Source organism: Pyrus communis, chromosome 7 (genome assembly GCF_963583255.1).
Source record: "Pyrus communis chromosome 7, drPyrComm1.1, whole genome shotgun sequence".
In the NCBI taxonomy this organism is placed as follows: domain Eukaryota; kingdom Viridiplantae; phylum Streptophyta; class Magnoliopsida; order Rosales; family Rosaceae; genus Pyrus; species Pyrus communis.
In genome coordinates, this window is record NC_084809.1 from 9,986,214 (window position 1) to 10,013,679 (window position 27,466).

Here is a 27,466-nt window from a genome sequence, read left to right on the forward strand (position 1 = left end):
AAAAAAAAAAAAAACAAAATTTGGTTGTGTGAAATTACATTTCTGCCTCATATTTCTTATTCATTGTGACATCCCACATCGCCCAGGGGAGTGATCCTTAAATGTATATTTCCATTTCTACCTAGCACGAGGCCTTTTGGGAGTTCACTGGCTTTGGGTTCCATTGGAACTCCGAAGTTAAGCGAGTAGCGCACGAGAGCACTCCCAGGATGGGTGACCCATCGGGAAGTTCTCATGTGATTTCCCAGAAACAAAACCTTGAAGGCGTGGTCGGGGCCCAAAGCGGACAATATCGTGCTACGGTGGTGGAGCGGGCCCGGGAAGTGGTCTGCCTCGGGCCAGGATGTGTGAATTTGGTATCAGAGCCTAACCCTGGCCGTGGTGTGCCGGCGAGGACGTCGGGCCCCTAAGGAGGGTGGATTGTGACATCCCACATCGCCCAGGGGAGTGATCCTTAAATGTATATTTCCATTCCTACCTAGCACAAGGCCTTTTGGGAGCTCATTGGCTTTGGGTTCTATTGGAACTCCGAAGTTAAGCGAGTAGCGCACAAGAGCACTCCCAGGATGGGTGACCCATCGGAAAGTTTTCGTGTGATTTCCCAGAAACAAAACCGTGAGGGCATGGTCGGGGCTCAAAGCGGACAATATCGTGCTACGGTGGTGGAGCGGGCCCGGGAAGTGGTCAGCCTCGGGCCGGGATGTGACATTCATGTTCTGTTTTTATTAGAGGGTTAAACTGGTAATTTCATAGGGTTTTGATTGACAATGAGTGTTTTATTAAGAGAGCTACTAGACCCACCCTATTGTTCTATTTTTTCAACCACATTATAATCTCACCCACTATAGAAAGTTAAAAAATTAAAATGCTATTTCCTCACCCACTTTTATTCCTAAAATATCCTTATTAGCACTCTTGTTCCGCTCCGAGCTTGTCTCTAAAATTATTGCATCAGTAAGAAATAATTTTAGAGAGCTTAGTGACAGACTTTGTACCAATTTTTTTTTTTTTTTTTTCCTACTGATCAAACTCGATACCTTTTTATAGAATACCCTTCCTCGGTTCTTCTTCCACACTTATGCAAATATCAGCATCTATACATAAGCAACAAGTTCAAATTACATATCAATTCATGCTGACATCCATTGTTGAAACATCCAACCAAAAGAAAACCATTAAATTTGAACTGGAGAGTAGCCGAAGAAAGCAGAGAAGAAGCAAACTCTGGTTGCCTGGTTTTTGGGTTCGTCTTCGTCTTCAAGATTTTTATGAGAATTAATTTGCAGAAAATATAGAAAATAGTGTGGAATCAGAACGATTTCAAGTTGAGTAGCACTGGAATTTTATTAGGTGAGGGTTTAAGGATAGATAAATAGTTTGTGAACAAAGAGCTATCTTTTAAGGTTTTTATCGGTCATTTTACAAATAAGCAAACTTGTAATTAAAAGTTTTATTAAAAAGCGGGTGGGGAGAGAAGACACTGGGGTGGGAATAACACCACTCTTTATTATTTAGTATAAAATTTTGGTTAACAATGAATGTTTTATTAATTAGTAGAGATTAAACAGATAAAGAGAGTTTAAATCCGAGATCCAATAGATTAAATACAAAACAGTTCAGCTGGACTGTAGTTTGGGCGGAGCCCAACTTACTTTCTTGTAGCTATACATTTTAAGCCTACAAAGAAAAAGCCCATCCGATTATCTGTTCGTCTCCTTCTCCTTCTTCCCCTTTGTTATTGCTTTTCTTCAATCCTCCCTTTGATTTCTCCAGTCGGCGCCACCTCCTTCCTCAGGTACTTCTCTATGTCCTTGTATTTATATACGTTTTTGATTTTTTGCTTTTGCTTCTGCTGCTGTTAAATGTGATGGGTTTGTTTTATTCAGTTTTTATTGTATGAGTGGTGGGTTGCAGATGTAATTGGAAGCTTGGTTTTTTGGTGGGTTGGCTCTCAAATCCCAAAGGGGAAAAGGGTTTTTCTTCTTCAGCTAATTCATACATACTGCACTAATTCAGGGGTTATGAGTGCCAAGCAGATGAAAGTAAGTGCCTTTATATATATATATATATTTGTGTGTGTATGTATGTGCATACGTATATGTACGTGTGTGTATCTGCTAAACCTTAGGAAACTCAAATGCCAATACTCTAGGGCTCGTTTGGTGCCTAAGATTGGATTGGATTGGATTGCATTCTGAGTGGGGATAAATAATAATTTCGTATTTCTCTGAAGCTACACGAATAGGCACATCAAGAAGAAACAGTGACAGAGGCGCAGCTGGTCCACGGCAATACAGAGTCGACCTGCTCCTACTCACTCAGATGGATAGTGTTTTTGAACTGCTGCCAAATCAAGTTCACAGATCCCACTAAGCTTTTGTCTGAATCTTCACGGAAGAAGAAGCGGTTCACCGAGGGATAACGCCTAGATAGGTGGGGGAAATGCAACCACAAAGCATGGATTATGGTCCGACTCATTGATCTCATTCACCGTACATGGGATATAGTTATGCTAAACAGTCCAATCCTCGGCACCAGAAAAAACCCTATATAATGTAGGTAAAGTAGAAAAAACCTATATTGTTGACCTGACCCTCTCTTGGTCTTTCCTAATTTTCTTATATAGCGTTTGGTTTGCAGGAAAAGTTGAACTTTCATGGAAAAAGTATGGAGATTTAGGTATTGTTTTCTGCACAGAGGGCCAACCCAAATCATCAAAGCACTGCACTTGTTCCCAATCTGCCACTTTTCATCACCAAAGGTGTGTCCAACTAACAAAACCCAGGAAAATTTCCTGAAAATTTTTGACCGAGAAAGAAGTGAACTCATTCTCAATCATCAAGTTGTGCATTCCACTTTATTGAAATGCTCTTCTGATTTGATTGCACTGAGATTCTTCTTGTGGTGTGCCGGACAACGCAATTATTTTCACAACAAGATTGTGATTGATCACATGGTTGGTGTCATCAAGCGCATGATGGAACAATACAGAACAGTTCAATTGATAATTAGGGAACTAGAGAGCATGGGGTGTGTTGTAAAATCTCAAACGTTCTTACTCTTGTTGAGGATTTATTGGCGTGGCGAAATGTATACAATGGTCTTTGAGGCTTTTGAGCTAATGGGTACTTATGGTTTTATTCCAAACACATTCGCTCGTAACATAATCATTGATGCATTGTTCAAAATTGGGCATGGGGATTTAGCTATTAAGTTTGTGAAAGAGACCCGAAGGCCAAATTTTTTGACTTATAACATTGCGCTGTGTAATTTATGTAATCTCAAGGATTTATGTCACATTCGAGATGTGTTGAGAATGATGTTGTGGCAGGGATATCACCCAAAAGTTGAGACTTTTGAGATGATTTTGAGCTGTTTTTGCAAAATGGATAATATAGTGGAGGCGCATCAAGTGTTGGGCCTACTGATTACTTTGGGCAACGTTGTGTCTGTAAATGTTTGGAGCATGTTGATGAATGGGTTTTGTCGATTGCAGAGACCTGATGCGGCTGGTCAGTTATTGGAGAAGATGGTTGAGACTGGTTCTTCTCCTAGTATTGTAACGTACACGACTTTAATCAGAGGATTTTTAAAATCTAATATGGTTAGTGAAGCATTCAATATTCTAAATATTATTGAATCTAAAGGATATGCCCCTGACCTCGTTCTTTGTAATGTGTTAATAGACTCCTTTGCCAAGGCTGGGAGGTGTGATGATGCCATCGATGTTTTTGTTAGCATGCGATCACGAAACTTGGCTCCTGATTCTTGTACTGTCTCTTCATTGTTATCCACCATATGTTTGTCTAGGAGGTTTCATCTGTTACCCAAGTTGGTTCGTGGAATTGTCATAGAAGCTGACTTATTGCTGTGCAACTCACTTCTCTGTTATTTTTGTAAGGCTGGGTTTCCATCTCTTGCCGTGAAGTATTACAATGATATGCTTGATAGAGGTCTTATACCAGATAAGTATACTTTCGTTGGATTGGTAGATGGGTTGTGTAAGGCAAGAAGAGTTGACGAAGCAGTTGATGTGTACCATGGGATTCTCCGGAGTTTCCCTGGACAGGATGCTTACATTCATACTGTGGTCATGGATGGGCTTATAAAGGTTGGTAAGTTTAATGCGGCCATTAGAGTGTTTAGAAAAGCAGTTGCAGAGGGGTTCACACTTGATGTTGTAGCATACACAGTTGCCATTATTGGGCTCTTTATGGGTGGTAGAGCTGGAGAGGCTTGGTCACTCTATCGCCAGATGAAGGAGGTCAGCTTGGCTCCTACTGCACATACATACAATGTAATGGTTTCTGGTTTCGTTAAAGAAAGAGATCTTAATATGGTTAATTTAATGCTACAAGAGATGATAGAAGCAAAAGTAGAACTGGGCTCCAATACTTTCTTGAGATTATCAAAATTCCTCTGTAGACCATATCATTCTGATTCAGTTATTGAACTATGGATTGAGATGAGAAGTTTGGGTTTGATATCTTCCAAGGTAGTGCAAGAATTACTTTCTGACGAAGTAGCTGAAGGCGTGAAAGTAGATGATGGCCTTGTTGCATTTTTAGGCGTTAGTTCAGAAACTGGCTTATCTGTGGAGACATCTGGCTCTGAAGACGTTTATGATGTGGCTGCTTCAATGGGTTGAGATTTATAATGGTTTAGATCTGCCTCTTCAATGTCTTCTCTTGGAATTGATGATTTAAATGGTATTTCATCTAGCATGCTAAAGGTAATTCCGTAACTTTAATTTCTATCCTGTGTAATTGGTTGTCTTTGAATTGCCTTTGGCCTTTGGGATTAATTCTTAAAACATTAAATTTGAATTTAAGAATTTCTTTTGGATATTCGGTTCATTGGTAGCTTTGATTATTCCAAACATGAAGCTCACTCCAAAAACACTTGTTTTTTTTCAATTATTACTTATTAGGAACACAAGTTAGAATTGAACAGACAGGAACACAAGTTAGAATTGAACAGACATATTAGTCTAACAAATAAAAGGGAAACTTGTTTGATAGTTTTTGTTTTTTTTTTCTTTTTCCAAATGGGAAACATGTTTTTTAATAATTTGGGGAAAAGGTGCCATATCTTATAATTTTACAAATTTACAACTTTTAAGAATGATACGTCTCACTGATCTTGCACAATTTATTGGACTAAATAAGGGAAGGGGCAAAACTCAAGACTTTGTTTTCCATTCTTCACTTGTTTCAGTTCATGCTTCATCTCACTAATTGCTTTCCGCCACTGTGGTAAAGCGCCATCTGCATGCTTCATCTCACTACGATTCACTGTATGTTTGTCTCTGGCAGCTAGCTTCTATATTTATCGGAGTTGCCTGGTGTGGGTGCCAGCCATTTATACTTCTCCAGATATGTACCTGGTCAACCATCCTACAAACCATCACTGGTTTGCCCAGTTTATTAAATTGTGAATTTAATCATCATATTTCTGCAGAATTTCTGAAGGTGTGTTCTAATCGTCACCTTATTTCCATATTTTGAAGTATGCTCTTCCCTGGGTGAATATTGATATGTATTTGTCAGTCATGTACATGGTAGTTATTGTGGGGTTATGGCTGCTCAATGATAATGCGAGAAAACAGGGTTATCCGTTAGACTTTGGTTACCACTTAGGTTGTTTGGATGAATTATGAAATGTTCATAGGGGAACAAAAGAAAAATAAAAACTTTACGCTGTCAAAGTGAGGTTGCAGCTTTTCGAATCTGGCAAATTTGGATTTTAGCTGAAGTTTACAAGTGTACCTAGCAGTACAAATTAAAATAAATTCATCTGTTCTTTTCTTCTCATTTCTTCCTCTTATCATTTGTCACATTTCTTAGCTAGCACTTTATGTTGTGGGGGATTGTGCATCTGCAACAAGTATGAAATGACAGGCAAAACCAAGAATTTCACAAAGCAACATGCTTGGTGTGGAGAAAAGCTCTATTAGAGGTTCGTGTTCTTGTCTGAAACCCTTAAGAGGTTTTTGGTTTTCTGAAACTTATAATGTGATTCTTATCTCGTACTATGTGTAGTTTGGTATATGTTGGCTGACAGAAGAGCCGCAATGCGTCCGTATCTTCACAGGCAGTTGCTTCTGCACTACCATATACGGGGAATCAAAGATAAACCTTCGTTAAACCTCAGAATGGTGCAGTCAAAAAAGAAAACCTCAGAATGGTGAGTGTTCCAGTTTTATTTTGTATTTATAACTATGCATATGAATATAGTTGAATACTATAGTCTCACTGCATATGAATAGAGTAGTGATATGTTGACTTCACGCAACATAGAATTGATTAATCATATGAGACCAAGAGTGTGTCCACAGTTGGTGTCGTGTAAATGTACTAAATAATGTAGCAGGCAAATGAAATTATTGGAAGGCTAAGCTGAAAAAGCGGTCTCACTCTGCACGACGCATTCTAATTTCATGCATATATAAGAATCTGAAAAATGAGCTGGTGCTTTTGCTAAAATCATTGCTGACTCTGCAGATGGGGTTTATATCAAAAGATGTTCAACCTACCCGGAATCCAAGTGCCAAAATCTAAATGACGAAGAGTAGGCTCCCCACATTCCTGTTAGTGTTGGATGATATGGTACTTAGCGTCCGCGCCAAAGCATTAAGCCAACTCTCGGAATCTCTGATACGTTTGTACACTCAGCCTTCCTTAATGTGCAGTCCTCACTATACCGTGTGCATGGTACTGACTTCCTTGTCCTGCTCCTACTGAGCCTCTCGACCTGAGATCAAACCCAATTACCCGCCTTTTATTTTGAAAACAAGCTCGTGTAATGTAAAACTTGCAGGCACTTACTTGAAATTTGTTGATTCTAAATCGAATGAGATTCATTCTCATTTTATCACATAAAAATATTTTCTGGTGTTGCACTTATATCTCAAGCGAGATTGTTTACATGATAGAGCAACCATTGACGTGGTCATCACTGCAGATAGTGTAAGGATCAGTTGCTGCTTTTGAATCTGATGGCATGTAATTCATCGGCGGATGCAGGTTCGCATACACTATCATTGCCATCACTCCTTGCACTTCTACATAGCACTTGGTTAGTTTCACGTTCGTCGAAGTGTTTGCCTTCGTCCCTATCATTTGTGTGTTAGAATATGAGTATGAGAAGGTGAAGTTTTAGGGACCGGCTATAGGTATTCGATTTGATAGAAAATTCTTGTTAATAAAAGGAATGCCAGTCCTTGATGAAGAAGGATTTCGTATAGCATTGAGAACAGTTCTTATGGGATGAGGAAACGAGTATTTGTTTCCTATAGGGATTTTAATAGGGAATCCTATCTGTTACGGAAAAGACTATATGTATATATATAGTGGGCCTCTCCTCTCACAGAACACATGCTCATCTTGGGACTTACACCTATTGTAATTCGAGTTCTTGATTTTCTGCGAGAGGGGAGAAGGTCCGCTGAAAGCTTGGTGCCATGGCATCGAGTTCTGGAACCTCTGCAGGCATGCTTCTCTTCTTAATTCTCTCATACATGAATTGGTTAGTTCTTGTTAGATTGGGATTCGTGTTTTAATCTTGGTTAGTGAGTTTACCCTTACATGGCGATCAGAATGCCATTGTTCTCATCCCTGTCTTTCGCTTCTGCTGAGCACTGGTTTAATTTCACGTTCCCCATCACGTTTGCCTTTGTTCCTATCATCTCCGATCAACCCCCTCTGTAACTTTTAATTCTGGTAAGCACTTGGTTATGTTCACGTTTCCTCGTGAGGTTTTCCCTTGTCCCTATCGTCGCCGATCACAATACCATTGTCTCTATAACCATTAACCTTAGGAAAATTTTCATCAAACTCCTCCTTTTCGGGCAAAACAAACTGGACGGTTTTCTTGCTTTTGCCTCCACCCAACTTGCTACTCTTACCAGTAGCTGCCGGGTTGCACAACTTGTTATCGAGGAGTTCTTGACCGTACGCCGAACCCTTCAGAGCTCCCCAAATCCCTGCCTTCACTGTCTTTAACTTGTTAATCTCCGTCGTGAGTTCTTCTGGACTGACGTAGTCTGCCGCTAGCACATCCAACTTATCTGTAGCTGCATCTATCTCAAAATTATCGATGCCGTCGATTTGCTCCAGCACGTCGCTTACTTTCGACTTACAAGTACTGCATGGACAGATGAAACTCAGCTTAAGAGCAATGTTATAAAGTTTCATGTTTGTGTTAGAGGGATAGGATTGCTTGAGCTACAAGTTTTGGTGATTGTAACTTAGGAGTTAATAAATACATGCCAACAAGTCGTTATATGGTAAACATGATTGCCTAATTGAGAGAGGAGCCCTACTTGAGAAAGGAGAACAAAACACCCTAAAAAGAAAATAATACAAAACTTTGTATCATCGCAAAAACTTAAAAATAACTTGAATTACAAAAGAAAAGAATAAACGAAACTAGGAGGTCTTTAGCCCTTTCTCTTGTTTCCTATCCATCATGGACTTCTCTCCTATGAGACATTAACCATATTTTGTACACCGACATGGTTATTGTTGATTGTATTATTATTTAGGGTAAATCTTAATTTACTATCCTCAATTTTCATGATTTTCAATATTTGATACATGAAGTTTTTTTCGTCCCAGAATCATACCAAGTATTAATTTTGAAATAGTCTCATACATCCGTTAATCTGGCTCTTAAGTCTCCCGTTAACTGATGACATGACACACATATGATAATGACTAAGCATCACGTGTCATTAAGGGTCCGTGGAAATTCAAAATTCAAAATCTTTTTTTTTTTTGGAACCCTTATCCCTCCATTCTCTCCTCTGCACCAACCCACCAAACCCTCCTCTCCTAGCCTCTTCGACTCGTCATACATCCACCCTTCCCCCTCCATCTTCGACTCCACCCATCCACCCACCCACCCAACCCTCCTCTCCGTTGCCCTTGGAGTACTGAAAGACGCCGTCCTCGGCTCCGGTGGTGACGGCTGTGGCGCTTCCGCAGAAGCGGTCGGCATCGACTGCGGCGCTCGACGAGGGTTTCTTCAGGATGAATTACTCGGCTGTGGCTGTGGCTGTGGCTACGGCTGCAGCAGCTGGGGCCGAGAATGACGACGATGAGGACGATGAGGCCGATGAGGAGGTTACCCATTGCCAGTGGCAGCGAGACGAAGGGCGACGGTTACGTACGACTCGTTTCTATTCGCTGCAATTGCATTTCTTCACTAAGAACCCAGACAGACATTCAAATTTGGGTTTTCTTTTCGACCCGTTTCTACGTACGACCCTTCGTAGTCTCAATCTAATCTCGACATCCAATTTAATCCAACGGTAATCAGCAAGTGAATGAAGTGAGACAGAAAGAAACCACTCTGCAATTGCATTTCTTCAAGACAGAACCCAGACAGACATCCGAAAGGGTTGCCGGGGATACAATTTTTTAATTTGATGGTCAACTCTTTTTTTTTTTTTTTTTTTTAATTTTATAATTTTTTAATATCCACTTGACGTCTAGTTATTGTCTACGTAACGTCATGTCATCCATTAACGGTTGCTTTAACTGCAACCTTAATGGATGTATGAAACTGTTCCAAAATTTTGACTTCAGGTATTACTCTGGATAAAAAAAACTTGATGTACTAAGTGTTGAAAACCAAGAAACTTGAGGTAGTAAACTGATATTAATCCTATTATTAAAATGTTGATTAACGTGTTTATTGTTTAGTAGTAATACGTGGTTTATAAATGTGGTAAAAAAATCGGCCTACATAACATTACTTTTATCTAAATTAAGTCAATCTATGAAGGGAAATTAAATCAATCTATGAAGGGAGATTCAAACACACTATTCTAACTAGCCTAACTAGCATCTCCTAAAATTAAAACCATCATAATGCCTTAAGATTAGGAACCATAATTCGGGCTCAAAAAATGAACTTACACGGAACAGATTCACTATAACTATTGTATCTTCGGCCTAATAATATAAAGTCATTTATAAATTTTTCACTACAGAATATTTTATTATTAAACCAAGACAACACGTTACCGTGAATTCATTTTGTTTCATTTAAAAATAAAATAAAAAGTGCTCCCTAAAAGAGTCCGAAATTTAAAAATTGGGTCGGGCCATCTGAAAGCGGGTTTAAAATATAACAGCAAAGACCTAGGACTCTTCGGGGTCCATATCGAACACAAAATCTTTAATCTTGAGCTGTATCGTAAAACTTATGATAAAACATTCTTCTGTGAAATTCCAAAGCGATCGAGATCAAGTACTCTTTCTCTTTTGTTTCAGGTACAATCTTTAATCTGAGGGTTCTTTGCTTTCTGCTTTCTCAATTGATTCATCTGAGAATTTTTGTGGTAATTTTTCTTAATTTTTAGTCCGTTTTAGTGTGGTTATTCGTTTGATTTGATGGGTTCTTAGATGAAGGGAGGGGCAAATTTGATTCTTGCCGCTGCAACTCAGTTACTAAGAATTAGGGTTTCTGGGTTTATTGGAGCTTGGCTGAAATTGGTATCTAAATCTAATTGAGGAATAACAAATTGGGGTTTGATTGTTTCTTGGATAACCTAATATCCTGGAACAAAGGGTTCTTTTCCTCTGTATATGTTTTACTTTCCAGAGGTTTTTCTGAGTTCAATTGACTTTGATTCTGTAGGAAATTATTTGTTTTAGGTAAATAAATAGTTTCATATTTCGCCCTTGTTGTAGATGAGTTTGTTTGTTTCTTGGGAGACTGGGACAGTTTAATACTTACCTGTGATTTGATTGCCTTTTTGTTGAGAGAGCTCGTTCTTTTTCCACTTATGTTTGCTCTCTGCCATTTCGTTCATCGCTCTCGTGTTTGTGTAGCATAACTTTTGTGTATTTTGATCTTATAGACACAAACATGTCGTCGTATGAGAATGTTGTTGGTGGGAAGCTGAAGCTCAAGGGAAAGGCTCTGGATGTGAAGGCTGCTGGAATGAAGAAGAAAAAGAAGCATAAGAAACATCAAGAACAAACTTCTATTGTAACGGAAACTGAGCTCTCAGCTGGTAAGTTATCCCTTTGATATCAAATTAAAACTGTTTTCTCTTCTAGGTTTGAATATTATATCCTGTATTTTTCTCATTTTTCATGGTCTTGCAAATTGAGAAAGGTTTGACCGCACACGAATCTGTAAAAATAAAAACTGTTTTATGTAACATCAGATTCATTTTTAGTTTAGTAGTATATATTTATCAACTCTGTGTGTGAACAATGGTTCTTTCATCACCAGGACCAGCCATTGCTAGACTTGATGGAATTTCAACGACAATGATTTTGTTTTGGAAAAAAAAGAACAAGAAGACATTGGTTTCGTTGATTTAGTCATTTTTTAGTACTTTATATGCAAGGCAGTAACAATGTCCAATGCTGTTTTCTAAAAAAAAAAAAAAAAAAAAAAGTATTGCATTGATGTTTACTTTGGTTCCTCTTTACCATGTCATTTCTGTTTTGAATTTCCCTTTTGTCTGAGTTTAGTCATTCAATATGGTATTAGGTGTAGATGAAATTACAGAAGTAACCAATCCCGATGAGGAAGAAATAAACGATTCGCACAAATCAAGTGAGGAGGGGAAGGCTCCTCACTACGGTGATCTTCTCACACCTGCCGAGAGACGATATATAGAACAGAGAGAGAGAATTGATAATCACAGGCTGGCCAAGACAGCAAACAAGTCCCACCGTGACAGAATTCAAGACTTCAACCAATATCTGGCAAACATGAGCGAGCATTATGACATTCCTAAAGTCGGGCCAGGCTAACTCGGCGAAGTCTTTGAAAGTGAAAGCCGAAGGATCGAGTCTCGTTTTTCATTTCAAGTCAGTACTATATATATATATGGTCTAATTCATGCGGTCGTCAATTTATGCTTTGTATTCAATGTGGCAGTGTTTGCTTGGATATGAATCGATTCCTAATGACATTTTATTTGAACCTTGCTTTTGTAATTTGTAGTGCTCATTTACGTCTTAGGGTTTTCTGAATTCCGTTTGTTCCGCTAAACCTCCGTATGGCTATGTCAATGTCGTTGCTTGGCTGAAAAGTGGTAAACTTGCTTTTCTGTTAGCCTGTTTCTAAAGAGTGACTAGGCCTTTTACTTTCTTAGACCATCTTCAAAAGAAATGTTAAATTATAAGAATCATATTACAATTAATGGCTGATGTGGCAATCGGAAGTTTTATGTTAAATTTTGTACATCTCCAACCGAATTGTCAAATGTTATTGTCTTATTTAAATATTGCTTTAAATGGTTGTAATTATTAAAAAATGTTGAAAAGTGGTTGAAATGCAGTGGAATAAGGGGCTTGTTCATTTAAATTATTTAAAAATAAATTTGACATTGATATCAAATTTCACTCATATTCACAAAGTCTTCAAATCCAATTAGCAAATAATACTTCGGTTGAATAGACCTTTGATATTAAATACGCACAGTGACATTTTGCCTAGAATTTTGACATCTCGTAAGGAGATAGAGCTTAGCAGTTACCATGGTCACCGTCTACGCTCATCGTCGCCATTCGAGAAGGTTCTTTTGGATTGGGATACAGGCAGTTCGTTTTACTTTCATCCTTTCTTCTCTTCGCTTGCTTAGTCAACTCGGGAGTCTTAAAAATGGGCGATCCAATGGAGAGAAACGAGAACTGTCGAGCGAACCAAAAACTCGGAATGATGCATATCTTATTGTTTAAATTATTCTGGGGGAAAAATCCCCAAGCGAATGACAGGAATACAATAATTGAAACTATAACTACACATTCCGACTAGAACAAGTGCCACATGAGCAAGGCAAGAGTGGCATCACAAGACCTAACACTGTCGTTCTTCATGCACAACAAAAATAAATCCACGGTAACTCAAACTCTGTTGCCACGCGACTTTATAACAGCCACTCGGAACAATCTAAAGCTCATTGTTTTGAGATGTTCAATCATCGGGTTTCATCCTCAAGAGCACGGAAACCACTTGTGAGGTCCTCGTGTAGCTTCTTAAACTTCGCCACAAGAGCTTCTTCCCCTTCTGCCGGATCCTCAAACTTTTGGGACCTGCATGTCACCGGTAAGAGGGTTAGGACCAACAAGATTTGAAACGTTTCCTGTTGTAAAAGCATTGTGATGTTACTTACACTAGGCGGTAAAAGAGATCTCCCAAGCGGTGCTTGATTAAGCTGTAACTAATCTTTTGACCATCCATACCAGCTGCTCTCTCTACAGCCTGCATATTGAACGCCACATAACATCAGATGACCATTTCTCATTCAATTAAAGCCATTTCAAGGTGAACTCAGTTGTTCTTTATGTACGATATAAAGCTTAATTGTGGTGAAAAAATTGTGTATGTGAAGACAATGAATGATAACAACTCTTCTTTTCCTTACACTATGAACACGAGAACAAAAAAAATTCAATCTACCTAGAGACGGATTCTTCAGACATCCAAAGATATTGCTAATGCAAACATCGTAGGTCATAATAATAAAGGAAAGAAATGGACAAACAGTTCACCTGATTGGCCAGATTAAAGTAATGGATGATATTCCGCATCATCCAGACGGACTTGTAGAATGGGCAGAACTTGTCATATCTGTCCACCCATGAAAAACATGTAAAAGATGAGTAACTGTACCGGGCCCAACCAAAATGAAAACAGAAGGAACATATGAATAATTAAAACATATAGGTCAAAAAGAGGACTATGGAGCTGGAACTCACGGAGTAAATGCATTCTGAGCAAGATAATCCTCCCTCAAGAGCTTTGCAGTCTCTAAGGTGATCTTATCTCCTTCAGCCAAAGCATCCTTTCCTACAAGCTGCAGTAACCCAAGACATCAGTTTATGACAGACAATGTATGTATAAGCTAAAACTTGAATATCTATCACACCAGATATCAATCTGATATGATAGAAAATCTAAGGGTCCCTGTCTTGAATTTTACAGTACCTTATAGTTCAGCTCTATACAAATAACGTACAAAAATGAAACAGTTTCTGTTTTTGGGATTGGAAAACCCTCTAATCCATACTACAAGTAAAGAAAGACGTACTTGGACAATTTCATTGAGATCATCTTCTCGTTGCAAAACCTCACGTGCCTTTGTCCTGATGTTGATAAAATCAGGATCGAATTGATCATAGAAAGACTCTAATGCCTGCAAACAACATACAGAAACAAGTCTAACAATCAGCAAAAAGGAATGAACAATTAATCCCGCTCAGTCAATGATACCAACAAAGGGGAGCCTTTATTAAATGATGAGGTGTAACAGTCTATGAACATACCGTTGAGTACTTCGAGTAAGAAATAAGCCAGTTCACAGAGGGGAAATGCTTCCTCTGGGCAAGTTTTTTGTCCAGACCCCAGAAAACCTGGAAAAGAAAAGGTATACTTCCATTGATGAGAATCACAAAAGGTATCAAGAACAACTTCTTATTTGTAATTTCATACATAATAATGAGATTGCAAATATACCTGAACAATGCTAAGGGTTGCAGATGTCACAGGGTCTGAGAAATCTCCTCCTGGAGGAGAAACAGCACCAACAATTGTCACACTGCCATTACGCTCTGGCCCACCAAGACATTTTACTTTACCAGCCCGTTCGTAAAATGATGCTAAACGTGCTGCCAAATAAGCAGGGTATCCACTATCTGCAGGCATTTCAGCCTATATATAAAAGCAAGAGAAATGCCATTAAAGCGATGAATATTATGTTTCATGTATAAAAAAGAAAAAAAGAGAAAAACTTCCAAAGTAGTTTGTGAAAGAAGAATATGCCGCATGACATATTTTGTGTGTGTAAGGTGAGAGAACAAATCAATAAAAATGCATCCTGCACGAAAATAAATTATAAGAGAGAGAATTACTAGCCGCCCAGAAATCTCACGCAATGCCTCAGCCCATCGAGATGTTGAATCTGCCATCATGCTGACATTGTAGCCCATATCTCTGAAGTATTCAGCAATAGTGATTCCTGAAAATTTCAGAGAGAAAAGGCGAAGAATATGAAAACAACTCCTAAAATAATAGTTTGACTCAGTTCACCACCCAAAAAGAGTAACATCAGCAAGGAAGTTGACCTAAGTAAATTTTCCCCGAAAAATTCAATAGAAGAGTTCAATTCTATTTGAGCCATGGCTATGTCTATGCTTTGCCAAGCATATGTAATGGACCATCAAAGGTGGTGAAGTAGAATGAAATCGTGCAGATTTATAAAAACAGCATATCATCCTCTTGCAACCAAAAGTTTTTAATAGATCAGTGGAACCTTAGTGAGACATAGCTTAAAAGGTTTACCAGTATAGATTGAAGCTTCACGAGCGGCCACAGGCATGTTAGAAGTGTTGGCCACAAGGGTTGTGCGCTTCATTACAGATTCTTCACGACCATCAGGCAAAGTCATTGTCAATTGAGGGAAATCCATAAGCACCTGGATCATTGATTAGTTTGAATTGATCGCATCCAAGAGAGTCAAAATGTGTAACAAATGATCTGATTATAGACTACATACCTCTGCCATTTCATTTCCACGTTCTCCACAACCAACATAAACCACAGTGTCTGAGTTTGAGTACTGCACTCAAGAAAAACATCTACTATGAGGTCCAGTGCACAAATAACTATAGGAAATCTCTAATAAATAATGACATTTTTACCTTTGAAAGAGCTTGACTAATAACCGTTTTTCCACAACCAAAAGCCCCAGGAATGGCACAAGTCCCACCAAGAACAGAGGGGAAAAGGGCATCAAGAACACGCTGAGAAAAAAAATCGTCAGGAACCACTAATCCCAAAAGATAGAAGAATCTATAAAGCAAAAATATAATCACCTGCCCAGTGAGTAGAGGGGTATCAGCAGCAAGCTTTGATGCAACAGGCCTAGGTGTACGTACAGGCCAAGTCTGCAATTATGCAAACCAATTTAAATACAGTTTACAATAATGACCATATCAGTAAGCATAAATACTCTGAAACCAAAAGCCAAAGAGCAAACTATACAAACCTGAAGCATTGTAAATTTCTTTTTTTGTCCTTGAAACTCAAGCTCTAACACAGTATCCTGCAAATGCATATAGGAAGAGTCAACTCTCAAAGTTCAAGAAAATCCATTCATGACTCAAGTAGTGCTTGCTCTATAAAGACAAACGTCTGTATCATGTATATACACGCATATGTTTACATACTCCTAACATAGTAAAGAAACCATGTTCACAGAATTGTAGTAAATATTTAGTTAAAATGATGATCAGAGAAATAGATACCAAATATTAACAAAGTCATAATCAAACCTTCAATGAATATTGACCAGGTGGTGCGACGTAAGTAACTTTTCCCATAGCATCGGGAGGAAGTGCAACTCGGTGCTCCATCAGACTATTTTCAAAGACCGTCTGCAATGCAAAAGATACACATGCCCAAACTTAAATGCAACTCGAACGAAAATGATCATACTTGAGTAGTACAATATCTTTCAAAAAGTCTTTCACAAACCAAGAGTTCAATGCTACGGAACTTACAGCGTACAAGTCTCCACCAGTAAGATGATCACCTTCACCTGCCATCCGTGGTTTAAAATTTTCAAAATCAAACGAGCCATATTAAAATCAATTTTTTCTTTCTGCTAAACAGCTATACATAAATTTGATTTAAATTACCAATTTTTTTAGGTTGAAACTCCCAAAGTATATCTTTGTCAAGAGCAGGGACAGATACACCACGTGGGATATAGACATCACCAGAGATCTTTGCAATAGTTTTCAAGGGCCTCTGTCATGATAAAGAAAAAGACAATAAGAAAAGAAGCGAGTAAGCATAAAAAACTGCCCTAATCAATAATTTTTTCTCAAAATTCTTGAGGTTTTGTTTTGACTAAAGATAATACGAAGTATAAACAGAATAGATAAGTTCGTAACACAGTATAGAAAAAAGGATAGCTGCAAAGTAATGTAAACAAACCTGGATTCCGTCAAAAATATTTCCCAATATTCCAGGTCCCAACTCCACTGATAAAGGCTGAAACACCAATATACGAAATATTAGCTGATGCAGTTGAAGCAACAGAAAACAAAGAGGGTAAAACAAGACGTCAAACCCACCTTGCGAGTACGTAGAACCGGATCGTTCACCATCAACCCAGCTGTTTCCTCATAAACTGAAATGGACAGAAAAACTTATGGTTATACCAAAGCCAAACATAAATTAGCTGATTATTTACTTTTCTGAAACGATGGATGCCAAACATGAATAGATATGACTGCAAACAAGATAGGATGAACAAGAAATAACAAGTAACCTTGAATTGTGGCAGAATCTCCTTCTAACCGAATAATTTCACCAATCAAATTATCATGTCCAACACGAACCAACTCGTACATAGCAGCTCCAGCCATGCCATCAGCAACCACGACTGGTCCAGAGACCTGTCAATTATGTATTTACCAAATCCAATTAGCCAGCCGCAATACACATACAAATATAAACGTAAAACCAAACCTTTTCGTACGTAAATCAAATCAACAAACCCAATAAAGAGAAGATCGATGTGATTTGCGATTAAAGTAGTGGAAAATTACTAAACTTTTGCTGCTCGAGCAACAAAAAGTACTGAACAAATTAAACTTTAGCATTTCTTTTCTACTCCGGTTAACCAACCACTCAATTTTGGAAGCAATGCAAATCATATCAGCAAAATTCATCGATCAATTAAACTTATTGATCACAATGAACACGTCAATTCAAGTTCTTGGATCAATTACACACAACTATATCTTTTCAATCAACCTTTATATCTCAATAATTACAAAATTCACAGCAACAGAGCACTGATCCAATCACTTCAATAGCAACAGAAACTCAACAGATCGAATTGATATCGAATTCAATAAATCTGATCCGTTGAAATCGAGGGTGGAAGTGGAACGAACCTTCCGGACGTAGCCATACTCACTCTCCTTCTCGGAGTCCTCAAAAGTGGTCAATCGGGCACCGTACACCGCCGGCATTTTGGGCGCAGATCGGGCAGAGATTTTGATATCTGAGGCTCGAAGCTCGACCAAAACTCTAGGGTTCCGACCGAATTGCAGAGACAATTGAGAGAGAGAGTTAAAATTTACAGAGAGAGTGGAGAGCAGGAAGATAAAGAGGGAAAGCTTTCAAAGGACACGGACTGTTATTATGAGATCGGTATAATTGGCAGATAGAGCACCCAGTGTGATCCCATGCGGATGATTGTATTTACTTAACTGCGCGCGATCTGGTGGGAATCCGCCACGTATTGGGGTCCACAATTTGGAAGATTACAGATGAATCCGGATGCACTTTTAAGTATTCTAGCAATCCGTAAATCGTATGAATTAATATACATTGTGTGATCATAAATCATTTTAAATATTTTTATTTGAAATTAAATACAAAAAATACTTGATAAAAACTGCCTATATAATAGATGATGAACGAACACAATTTATAAAATTCTCACCAAAAGATCTCCCATCCTGTTGGATTACTGATGACGTGGTGAAAAGTGAAAACTGCGGAGCTCTACAAGAGGATCCAAAGGTATTTTGCCATGTGCTGGTGAATGATGTTTCCGCGAAAGTGCTTTCGATTGTTTTTTTTTTTTTTTTTGGAATTATAATAATAGTTTATTAACTTTAATCCAATTAAAATAATGAACATTCAACTAAAAATTTATGACAATTAGCTCTTAACTTATCAAAACAAGTATTTATGACATTTCGTCAACTCTGTCAGATTTTCGGTCAAAATGAGTAATGTTGGAAAAATCATTGCTACAATTAGGTTAAAATTGAGAGACCATTGCTACTATTAGGTTAAATTGATAGACCATTGCTCAAATTGGATTAAAGTTGAGGAATCATTTCTCCAATTGGATTACGTTAAGGCATCATTCTAACAATTTTCTCACTTAATTTCTCATATTTGCCCCTTGATTCAGTCTCATGTGCATAACATATGATTTATTTTGATGGAAGTTCTAATGGAATTGACAAAAATAATCATAGCTGTACATCTTGATGAATTAAATGACTAATGGTAACGGATTTTTAGTTGAGAGATCATTACTTTAATTGGGTTAAAATTAAGAGACCATTGCTATAATTTCCTCTCTTGTTTTTGTTTTTTTTTAGCAAATGCCATGGATACCATCTACTTAGACCACATTTATAGGTCATATGATGTGTTGTTAATAAAAAAATATAAGTTCGTTAATTAAGCACTTAAATGATAATTCAATTCATGTGTTATGAAATATACTCCAAATAAGTAGTATATGTAGCATTATTTTTATTATCAGTGTTGTCATTGAACTCTCTCCATATCTTTTGCCTCACCAGTGATAAACTTCCAAGTTCCATGAGTGTGTTTCAACTTGGGTTACGGTCAACTTGTAATTTTAAATCGGTGTATAAGATGCATATGTGCTTAAACAGTGAAATTGAAATTATATAAATTCAAACGTCTAATATACCGATGCATTTAAGAATTTCCGAGTATCAGTTTATTTATAAAGAAAACTAATAAAAATGGTTTGAAAACTTTGAGTTTTAATTATAAGGACAAAATAAATGGTAAAATGAATAGTACCATAATTGACTTTTTAGTATAAAAATATGATTTTTCGTTAAAATGAACAGTACTGTAATTTTTTCGTTAAAACTCCTTTATTTATATCCAAGTTCTACTCTTTTCAACACATTACTTGAATAAGCGAGATTGATATTTATTTCAACATTTGTAAAATATGATTTCTGGTCCATGTCACAAATCTTTCTTGATTTTTTTCAGTTAGATTTGTAACGAAGGTGAAGGTACTTTTTGGAGATGTAGGAGATTTATAGTTTTAAATTTCAAATCACCGTTCTATGTACGATAAATGATCATAATCACAAGAGCCTCCAAATTACCAGGATCCGGTGTGGTGGTTTTTTAGAGTGGAAAAGGACAAAATAATGATCAAGGCAAGTAGGCTAAGGATGTGAGGTGGTGTAACTGTCACATGCTACTCCCTGTCTTTATTTGTCCTTGCCATCTTTATTATCATTTATTTATCTATTATTTGCATACTGCTAAAGTCAATAAAATAAAGCATTTTTCAGATTTCTGTAAAATGAGTGAGTGTGTGAGGATAATCTGTGTTTTTTTTTATCTTTTCCTTTTCGAAATCTAAAGTATCTCTCGCTTGAAGAGCAGGACTAATCCACAATGGGTTTCGAAAAGACTAATTCCCAGTGAGGATAATCTTGTTAATTGGTGCATTGGGTGAGCAAATTAAACTTAGGTCATCTTCAACCGAGTGCTGGTCAGAATGTTCGTTTTAGCTCTCTGGCTCCCCAAGTTCCTCCAAGATATTAATATATTAATATTTTAATGAACAGTACATGATCATATTTGCTAGAGGGCCAGATGGCTCGTTTTAGCCCTGTCACAAAAAACGGTCTTCAACCGAGGACCATAGGGCCAAACATAATTTATTATTTAAATTTAAAAAACTATAACAACTTAAATTTAAAAACAACAACTTAAATTTAAAAACTACAACTTATATTTAAAAATTACAACTAAAATTTAAAAATGACAAATTAAATTTAAAAACTACAAATTAAATTCAAAAATAACATTAACTTAAATTTAAAAACTAAAACAACTTAAATTTAATATTCATAATCAACATCATCTTCATCATCTGTCATCGTAGGAGTATAGTCAGAGATAAACAATTGTTGTCGGCTCATAATTTCTTTTTTTTTTTCCCCTATCAAAATAGGCCTTACTCATTGGAGTGTAATTCGAAGTGTTCATTTCCATATTCTTATCATCCATCTCTTCTTGTATTTGTTTTGCCCGTTCTTCATGCCTACGCTTCATTTCTTCGACCTCAAGGGCATTTTGCTCCACCAATAATCACAATGAGGCCGCCACTTCATGTTGAGCGGCGTAATTATCATTTGCCTTGCCCTTTTCCTTCAACCTTCGCGCCTTGTTTCGTCCCATAGCCCTAGGTATGGAACCTTTTCCTTCAACCTTCGCGCCTTGTTTCGTCCCATAGCCCTAGGTATGGAACCTTCACCCGAAGAAAGATTTTCTACCCTTTTTTGTTGAATGGTTGGAGATCCATCTTCATCCATATATGCAGCTAAGGATGCAGTTTCGAACACCGGCGTAGGAGCTCTTTGTGGTGGATCTTCAAATAACACCCACCCTTTACAAATTTCCCCACAACTGTGAAACTGAAAGGGTTTCGAGCTGCTCTCCATATATAATTCCTCCGCTTGGCATACCTAGAAAAAAATTAAGGGAATTAATTTATGAAATTAAATGTAATATAATTAAATATTTAAAATAAATTGTGAAAACACTTACTTCGTCGTAGTAATTAGCGTCGCCTTCATGTCTACTTGCGACTGCTAACAATGCTTGATGCCTTTTGTTCAAACTTGGCTGAAGATGTTTCTTCCATTTTGAAGAACAACTCTCGTGGTTTCGAATATTCACTGGAGTGGTGCCTTCATAGAACTCTAAGTATTTTTTGGACACATGAGTCCAAACACCGTCATTTGTTTGACAATTCCCCCTCACACTATCTTCCAACACCCATCTATAAGCCTTACAAAGAGCTTTATCTTCTTTTCGGGTCCAAGCCCTACCTTTCATTGCAGAAGAGGCCATTTCAAAATTATTAAAAAAATTGAAGGATAGATTTTTGAAAGAGGAAGGAAAATATGAGAATTGAAATGGTAGGAATGGTTAATTTTGTGAGGAATGGTTTACGTATTTATAGGAAAAAAAATAGAATTTTTAAAATAAATAAAAAAAGCCCCAAAAAATCCCCCCCAAAAAAAAAAAAAACATTTGAATCCAACGGTAATTGACGCCAGCTAGCAATGGTTAGCTGACGTCAGCTAGCCGTTGGATTCAAAATTCTTTTTAAGAATTCTTGTCGGTTATAACCGACAGGAATACATTTATATTAAATAATATAAACGTATTCATGTCAGTTACAACCGACAAGAAAACTGATTTTCTGGCCAGCCCTTTTCGATTCCGTGGGGCCCTCTCAGATTCCACGGCCCTCTGGCTTAACCTTCGGTTGGAGATGATTTTCGGGCTATTTTCGGCCCTCTGACCCTCTAAACCTTTCGGTTGGAGATAGCCTTATGAGGTTGAATATCACATCTAATCCTTCATAACTCCTATTGCTATATTTCTATGTTGTATTATATCTAAATTATGATGCAACATAACATGCTTAATTACTTAATATGACAGAATATGTAGAAGTAATAATGCGTTTTTAGCTATTTAACATGTTATGCGATGAAACTGAATCACTCATTGACTCGTCAATGTCGTCATATTGCTAACTTGTATGTGGGCCCAAGATTAAAAAGTTTGTAATTTGAACTTTTGTTATCATTATAATATTATTTTGATCCAAAATGTAATAATAACTAAACTCATTTAAATACGGAAAAGAAGATTCAAACTTAAGTTCACATGAAAGATAACTTCTGTAATTATTATTATTTTTACCAAAAAAAAAAAAACTTCTATAATTATTATGATTAATTTTGGCAATAACTAGGATTTTCCCCACTAAATGAAATTAAAATATCATTATACAAATATGAAACAATTATTGACACTCTCAAAATCTCAATCTACACTTCATCTATATTTGTAATTTATCTATTTTAATTCTTTTAATGTGATTTCCTATATTACTTTTAATGTCTACAATCTTGAAAACCTCATTAAGTATGATGACATAAATATGGGTAAATATTAATAGGGAGTTGTAAAGACCTTTTGTGCTCTAGAAGCAAGTAATCTTTTACTCTCGAGTCCGAGCATATATGCAAAAGAATCTAGCTCCATATAGAATTGGTGGTTGCTTTATCAAGTCAACCATTTCTCAGACTATTTTCCTCTTAGTCTGAGCAAAATTCTTCATTTTTTTTTTGGGTAATTCATGGATGAACAACCATATATGGACCTGATACTACTAGAAAGTTTTGACAAAATTTACAATGGTGAAATGGAAGAAATGTCAAACTTGAGTAATCCTTCTAACTCTCTTGAATCAAATTTTCATGGTATGTCTTCTCATGACTTTTTTTTATTTTTTATTTACTCGTTTAATTATTTTTAGTATTATAGGTGTTTCATTATGAGTTTGAACATATTTGTATTTTAATCTCAATAACATGAATTAGATATTCAATTTCACGGATTATAATTGGAGTTTTCCATTAGACAAATTTATTTGTTGGTGCAATGCAATTTCATGAATAAGTTTTTTTGTTATTGCCCTTTGAATGCTTGTTTTTTTTACCCTGATTTGCTTTTCATGTAATGAGTTCTACCCTCTTATCAATTGACTTCTCATTCGACCAACTTCTTTTGTTTTATTAACTAGTATGATTGCTTCCATTGTTAGTAAGTTACTGTTTATTATGTTGAACCGAATGGGTCGCATGCTATAAAACTAAGTTTATTTTTATCTAGGGAGTCAAGTAGAGATCAGTGAACATGACACAATGCTCTCTTTGACTGAAAAAGAACTTTCAAAGTCGGGAAGAACTCCTTGGTATTGTTCGTGAAATTGCATTAAAGCAAGGGTGTGCAACTGTTATTCGGAGATCGAAGGCTGATAAATATGTTATCATTGGTTGTGATGGATTGCACCTATAAGACTAATAAGTACAAGATGCCAATGTTGGATATCATTGGAGTCTCTAGTTTCAACACATCATTTTATTCTTGTTTTGCCTTCATGCAAAAAGAGGAGGAAGAGGATTATGTATGGGCGCTGACAATATTTAGTAAACTCCTGGGGATTAATAATCATCCAGTGGCGATTATATCAGATAGGGAATTATTGAAGAAAGCTATAGAAAGTGTCTTCCCTAGAACTACAAAGATTTTATGTGTCTGGCATATTGAGAAAAATATTCTTACAAATTGTAAGTTTCATTTTGAAAACAAAGATGATTGGGTTAATTTCATATCCACTTGGATTAGTTTAATACATTCTCCTGATGAATCATCATTCAACGAAGCTTGGAATTGTTTTGAAGTAAAATACAAGGACAAGTACAATAATTATGTTCTTAAATATATTACAGTTACATGGCTACCTTTCAAAGAAAAATTTGTTATTGCATGGACTGAGCAGGTTATGCACTTTGGTAATCGTACTAGTTCAAGAGCAGAAGGTGCACATGCAATGTTAAAGAAGCATCTTCAAGTTTCAACTGGAGGCATTCGTGAGGTGTAAAAAAACATTTGTCTTGCTATTGAAAATCAATTTCAAGAAATCAAAGTTCGACTCTCAAGTGAGAAGATTCGTGTGTCACATAGACTTCGAATTCCTTTCTTTAAAGAACTTGTTACTCATGTATCTATGTTTGCACTAGATGAGTTACACAAGCAATATGGATTAGAAAAATCCACTAATGTTTTATCTCGGTGTAAAGGCTATTTTTAAAAAATAATGGGCCTTCCTTGTGGACACATGATTAGAGAAATGAAAAGTGAATTGCATTTGAAGGATGTACATAAGCAATGGAGGATTGATACAAGATCATTTAGTGATGTTTGTGATGTTAACTTGGATGCTAATATAGATGAAATAAGTGATCTTCTGGTAGATTTTAAATCAAAGTACGAGAAAATGCCCATTTCCGAAAAAGAAGGTACCAAAAGGCAACTATCCTAGTTTCTGTGTTCTTCTTTTCCATTAATTGTCGAGCCTACTATTCAAGTTCATAAAGCTCGTCCATCAAAGTCGAAAAAAGAGAAAGGAATCTAACTCCACGCAACATGAGCCTTCGTCGTTTGAGATAGTTGAGAACTCCTGAAAATGTAGCATTTGTAACAGTGTTGGCCACAACCATTGGACCTATGAACTCAACGAGACAGCTGCATGATTTCTGTGGTATGATTGCAGATTTTGAACAGAGACATACTTGTACGTTCTCTTTTTATAACTACTCTTTGAATCACGTTCATCTCGGTTGGGACTTAAAATTAATTTGTGTTCCCTCGACTGAAATTTCTCTTGCATGTGTAACAACTAAAGTCTGCAAATAGACCACACCTTTTATCATTAGTATTTTAATGTGAGTTTGAATATATATAGGACATATTTATATATGTTTTCTATCTGTTTTGGTATATTTTATTATGATATATAGGTTATGCACTTTGCTGATACATATTTGTGTGCTTGATTGAGATGTGGAGGCAATTGAAGATTAGAGTTTGATTATCAAGGAAATGGAAACAGGCTTCAGGCTTGGTTTGAGATGTAGAGGCAATTGCTGATACATATATGTTTGGATGCTATGTTTATAATTATTTAACTTTGCATTGACATGGTTAAAATTCTAGAAAAAGAACATGAGATTATTCCTTGTTATGATGTTCAAGATATGAACTGTGATAGTGTAAAATCTCACATCGTCCAGGGAAGTGGATCTTGTAAGCTTTATATGCATATTCTCATCTCTACCTAGCACGAGGCCTTTTGAGACCTCACTGGCTTCGGGTTCTATCGGAATTCCGAACTTAAGCGAGTTCGTGCGAAAGCAATCCTAGGATGGGTGACCCACTGGGAAGTTCTCATGTGAGTTCCTAGGAACAAAATCGTGAGGGTGTGGTTGAGGCCCAAAATGAACAATATTGTGCTATGGCGGAGTCGAGCCCGGGAAGTGGTCCCACTCAAGACGGGATGTGACAGATAGCCACAACTATTATGTCATATTTTAGAAGGATTACTTGTTACCTTTAGCAACAATTTTATTTTGTTGAAAAGAAGGAAGAAATATGTTATTTGTGACATTTGCTATGCTATTTGTTTCATAGGAAATCTAGAAAGAAAACAAATCTACCATAAATCTCTTCAATTTTTTTCGTCAACAAAATCAATTCCAAATGAAAGATTAATGAGGCTTTCAAAAAAAAGAAAAACATGCTCAAAATCAAAGTATTCCCACCAATTTATTTTAGTCATTAAAATTAGGTTTTCAAAATTCTAGGCACATTAAAAGTAATACAAGGGCAAAATCAGAAATCACATTAAAAGAATTAAAATAGATAAATCAAAAATACATAAGGAGCGTGGATTGAGATTTTGAAAGTGCTAATAACAGCTTCCTAAAAAATGCCAAATTTGTTTACCAAGACCCAAAAATGGAATATGCCAATGATATGCTCCACCTCTCGTAGCAGTCCTTAATTATGCTCGTTGGAGCTCAAGGCCCATTTACCCAAAGAATAAAAAAACACCACAGGTCCAATAGGACCAGTACACATCACCAGTTAAAAGTGGACCCCACCTTATCAAGTAGTGTGCACTACGAGAAATTTTTTCATGATCAAACACCTTAGCATGACAAGTGGTGCTCCTCACCAATAACCTATAGACTTAAGATTTTAACTATTAAATAAACTTTAAATTTTTTCATGAACAAACACCTTAGCATGAACAATAAGATGGGTTTCCTCTTCCCAGGATTGGATTGAAGTACAGAAAAGATAAATACAACCAGAAATCATACGCAAGTATATTTGTGATCTTCTCAACTAAAGATACTTTAGACAAAATCAGGTTACTTGATTTTGCAAGTTTAGATAATCCGATTTCTTATTGTTTATGCAATTTCTTCAGTGTACTTGTTAGAGAGCTTATTATAAGCCTCTTTGAGAACTTATAGAGGGGGTTCTAAACTCTTTTTTTGGTTTTTACAAATTGTCCACTAAGAGGAATTGTTGCAGCAAAACTCGAACCTAGGTCTTGGTCTGAAACGAACCTCGCCAACCTCATGTATCTACAACAAGGAATATTCATAACAATATCCAACCCATCATCCAAAAATAACCCCAACTTAAAAAGTATACTAAGTTACTAGCTTCAAATATGATGAAAGTTTTCACCATGTATTTTCCCGATTACGCTCAAGATTTTATCTAATGTGAGAGCTCTAAGATAAGAGAGAATGAAAATTTAGGCATTCATTCTCATACATTCACCAACTTTTGTAGTATTTAAGATTACCAATTTTAGGTTTACCTACTTCAACATGGTGTAATTTGAGTGTCACATAGTGTACAAGTACGACACTAGTTCCAGCGAAAAAATTCGACTGCTAACTACTAAACAACTATCATAAGCAAACAACGTTCACCAAGCATTTTGAGATTAATTCTCTATTTTTTTGTGTTTTGATGCCTCACAGGTGAACATGACATGATAGCTTATATTTTCTGTGTTAGTGAATTGCTTTTGTGTGGTGGGCCTTCTCTTGTTTTTAAAATGATTAAAAGTTTTTAGTGAAATTGATTTTGGATTCTAAAAATATTTTTAAATGTTTTTTGAAAGAAACATCAAATATGTACTTCTAACTTCTAGGATCTACTTTGATTT

The 27,466-nt window shown here is 36.6% G+C and overlaps 3 protein-coding genes across 5 annotated transcripts; 2 read left to right on the forward strand and 1 right to left on the reverse strand.

Moving 5' to 3' along the window:
- Positions 1-1,715: 1,715 nt before the first annotated feature.
- Positions 1,716-6,993, forward strand: LOC137739888 (putative pentatricopeptide repeat-containing protein At1g16830). 3 transcript variants are annotated; one of them, XM_068479625.1, is made up of 8 exons: positions 1,716-1,795; positions 1,915-2,042; positions 2,234-2,555; positions 2,641-4,732; positions 5,316-5,471; positions 5,851-5,958; positions 6,042-6,186; positions 6,504-6,993. In XM_068479625.1, exon 4 carries the CDS (start codon positions 2,657-2,659, stop codon positions 4,646-4,648), a length of 1,992 nt encoding a protein of 663 aa, XP_068335726.1. In that variant the 5' UTR covers positions 1,716-1,795; positions 1,915-2,042; positions 2,234-2,555; positions 2,641-2,656; the 3' UTR covers positions 4,649-4,732; positions 5,316-5,471; positions 5,851-5,958; positions 6,042-6,186; positions 6,504-6,993. The 3 variants fall into 3 exon arrangements, with proteins under 3 accessions (XP_068335726.1, XP_068335723.1, XP_068335724.1); XM_068479622.1 differs by having other exon boundaries at positions 5,847-5,958; positions 6,504-6,991; XM_068479623.1 differs by lacking the exon at positions 2,234-2,555 and having other exon boundaries at positions 5,847-5,958; positions 6,504-6,992.
- A 3,129-nt stretch (positions 6,994-10,122) lies between these two features.
- On the forward strand, positions 10,123-11,990 carry LOC137739097 (uncharacterized). The gene is made up of 3 exons (XM_068478586.1): positions 10,123-10,280; positions 10,871-11,026; positions 11,515-11,990. The coding sequence occupies exons 2-3, from the start codon at positions 10,879-10,881 to the stop codon at positions 11,778-11,780; spliced, it is 414 nt and encodes a 137-aa protein (XP_068334687.1). The 5' UTR covers positions 10,123-10,280; positions 10,871-10,878; the 3' UTR covers positions 11,781-11,990.
- A 681-nt stretch (positions 11,991-12,671) lies between these two features.
- LOC137739095 (V-type proton ATPase catalytic subunit A) lies at positions 12,672-18,202 on the reverse strand. The gene is made up of 20 exons (XM_068478584.1): positions 17,940-18,202; positions 17,309-17,435; positions 17,112-17,167; positions 16,972-17,028; positions 16,671-16,782; positions 16,533-16,570; positions 16,305-16,406; positions 16,019-16,075; positions 15,846-15,917; positions 15,672-15,773; positions 15,527-15,589; positions 15,313-15,445; positions 14,883-14,989; positions 14,488-14,682; positions 14,298-14,384; positions 14,063-14,167; positions 13,731-13,828; positions 13,524-13,602; positions 13,145-13,233; positions 12,672-13,064 (listed from the first exon to the last, which is right to left on the reverse strand). Exons 1-20 carry the CDS (start codon positions 18,015-18,017, stop codon positions 12,950-12,952), a joined length of 1,872 nt encoding a protein of 623 aa, XP_068334685.1. The 5' UTR covers positions 18,018-18,202; the 3' UTR covers positions 12,672-12,949.
- Between the last annotated feature and the right edge of the window lie 9,264 nt (positions 18,203-27,466).

Coding starts and splice junctions, on each gene's coding strand:
- LOC137739888 (XM_068479625.1), top strand. CDS start 2,657: ATGGAAAAAGTATGGAGATTTAGGTATTGTTTTCTGCACAGAGGGCCA.
- LOC137739097 (XM_068478586.1), top strand. CDS start 10,879: ATGTCGTCGTATGAGAATGTTGTTGGTGGGAAGCTGAAGCTCAAGGGA. Junction 11,027..11,514: donor GGAAACTGAGCTCTCAGCTG/GTAAGTTATCCC, acceptor ATATGGTATTAG/GTGTAGATGAAATTACAGAA.
- LOC137739095 (XM_068478584.1), bottom strand. CDS start 18,017: ATGCCGGCGGTGTACGGTGCCCGATTGACCACTTTTGAGGACTCCGAG. Junction 16,407..16,532: donor CTGGTGGAGACTTGTACGCT/GTAAGTTCCGTA, acceptor TTTGCATTGCAG/ACGGTCTTTGAAAATAGTCT. Junction 15,918..16,018: donor AGAAATTTACAATGCTTCAG/GTTTGTATAGTT, acceptor GCATAATTGCAG/ACTTGGCCTGTACGTACACC.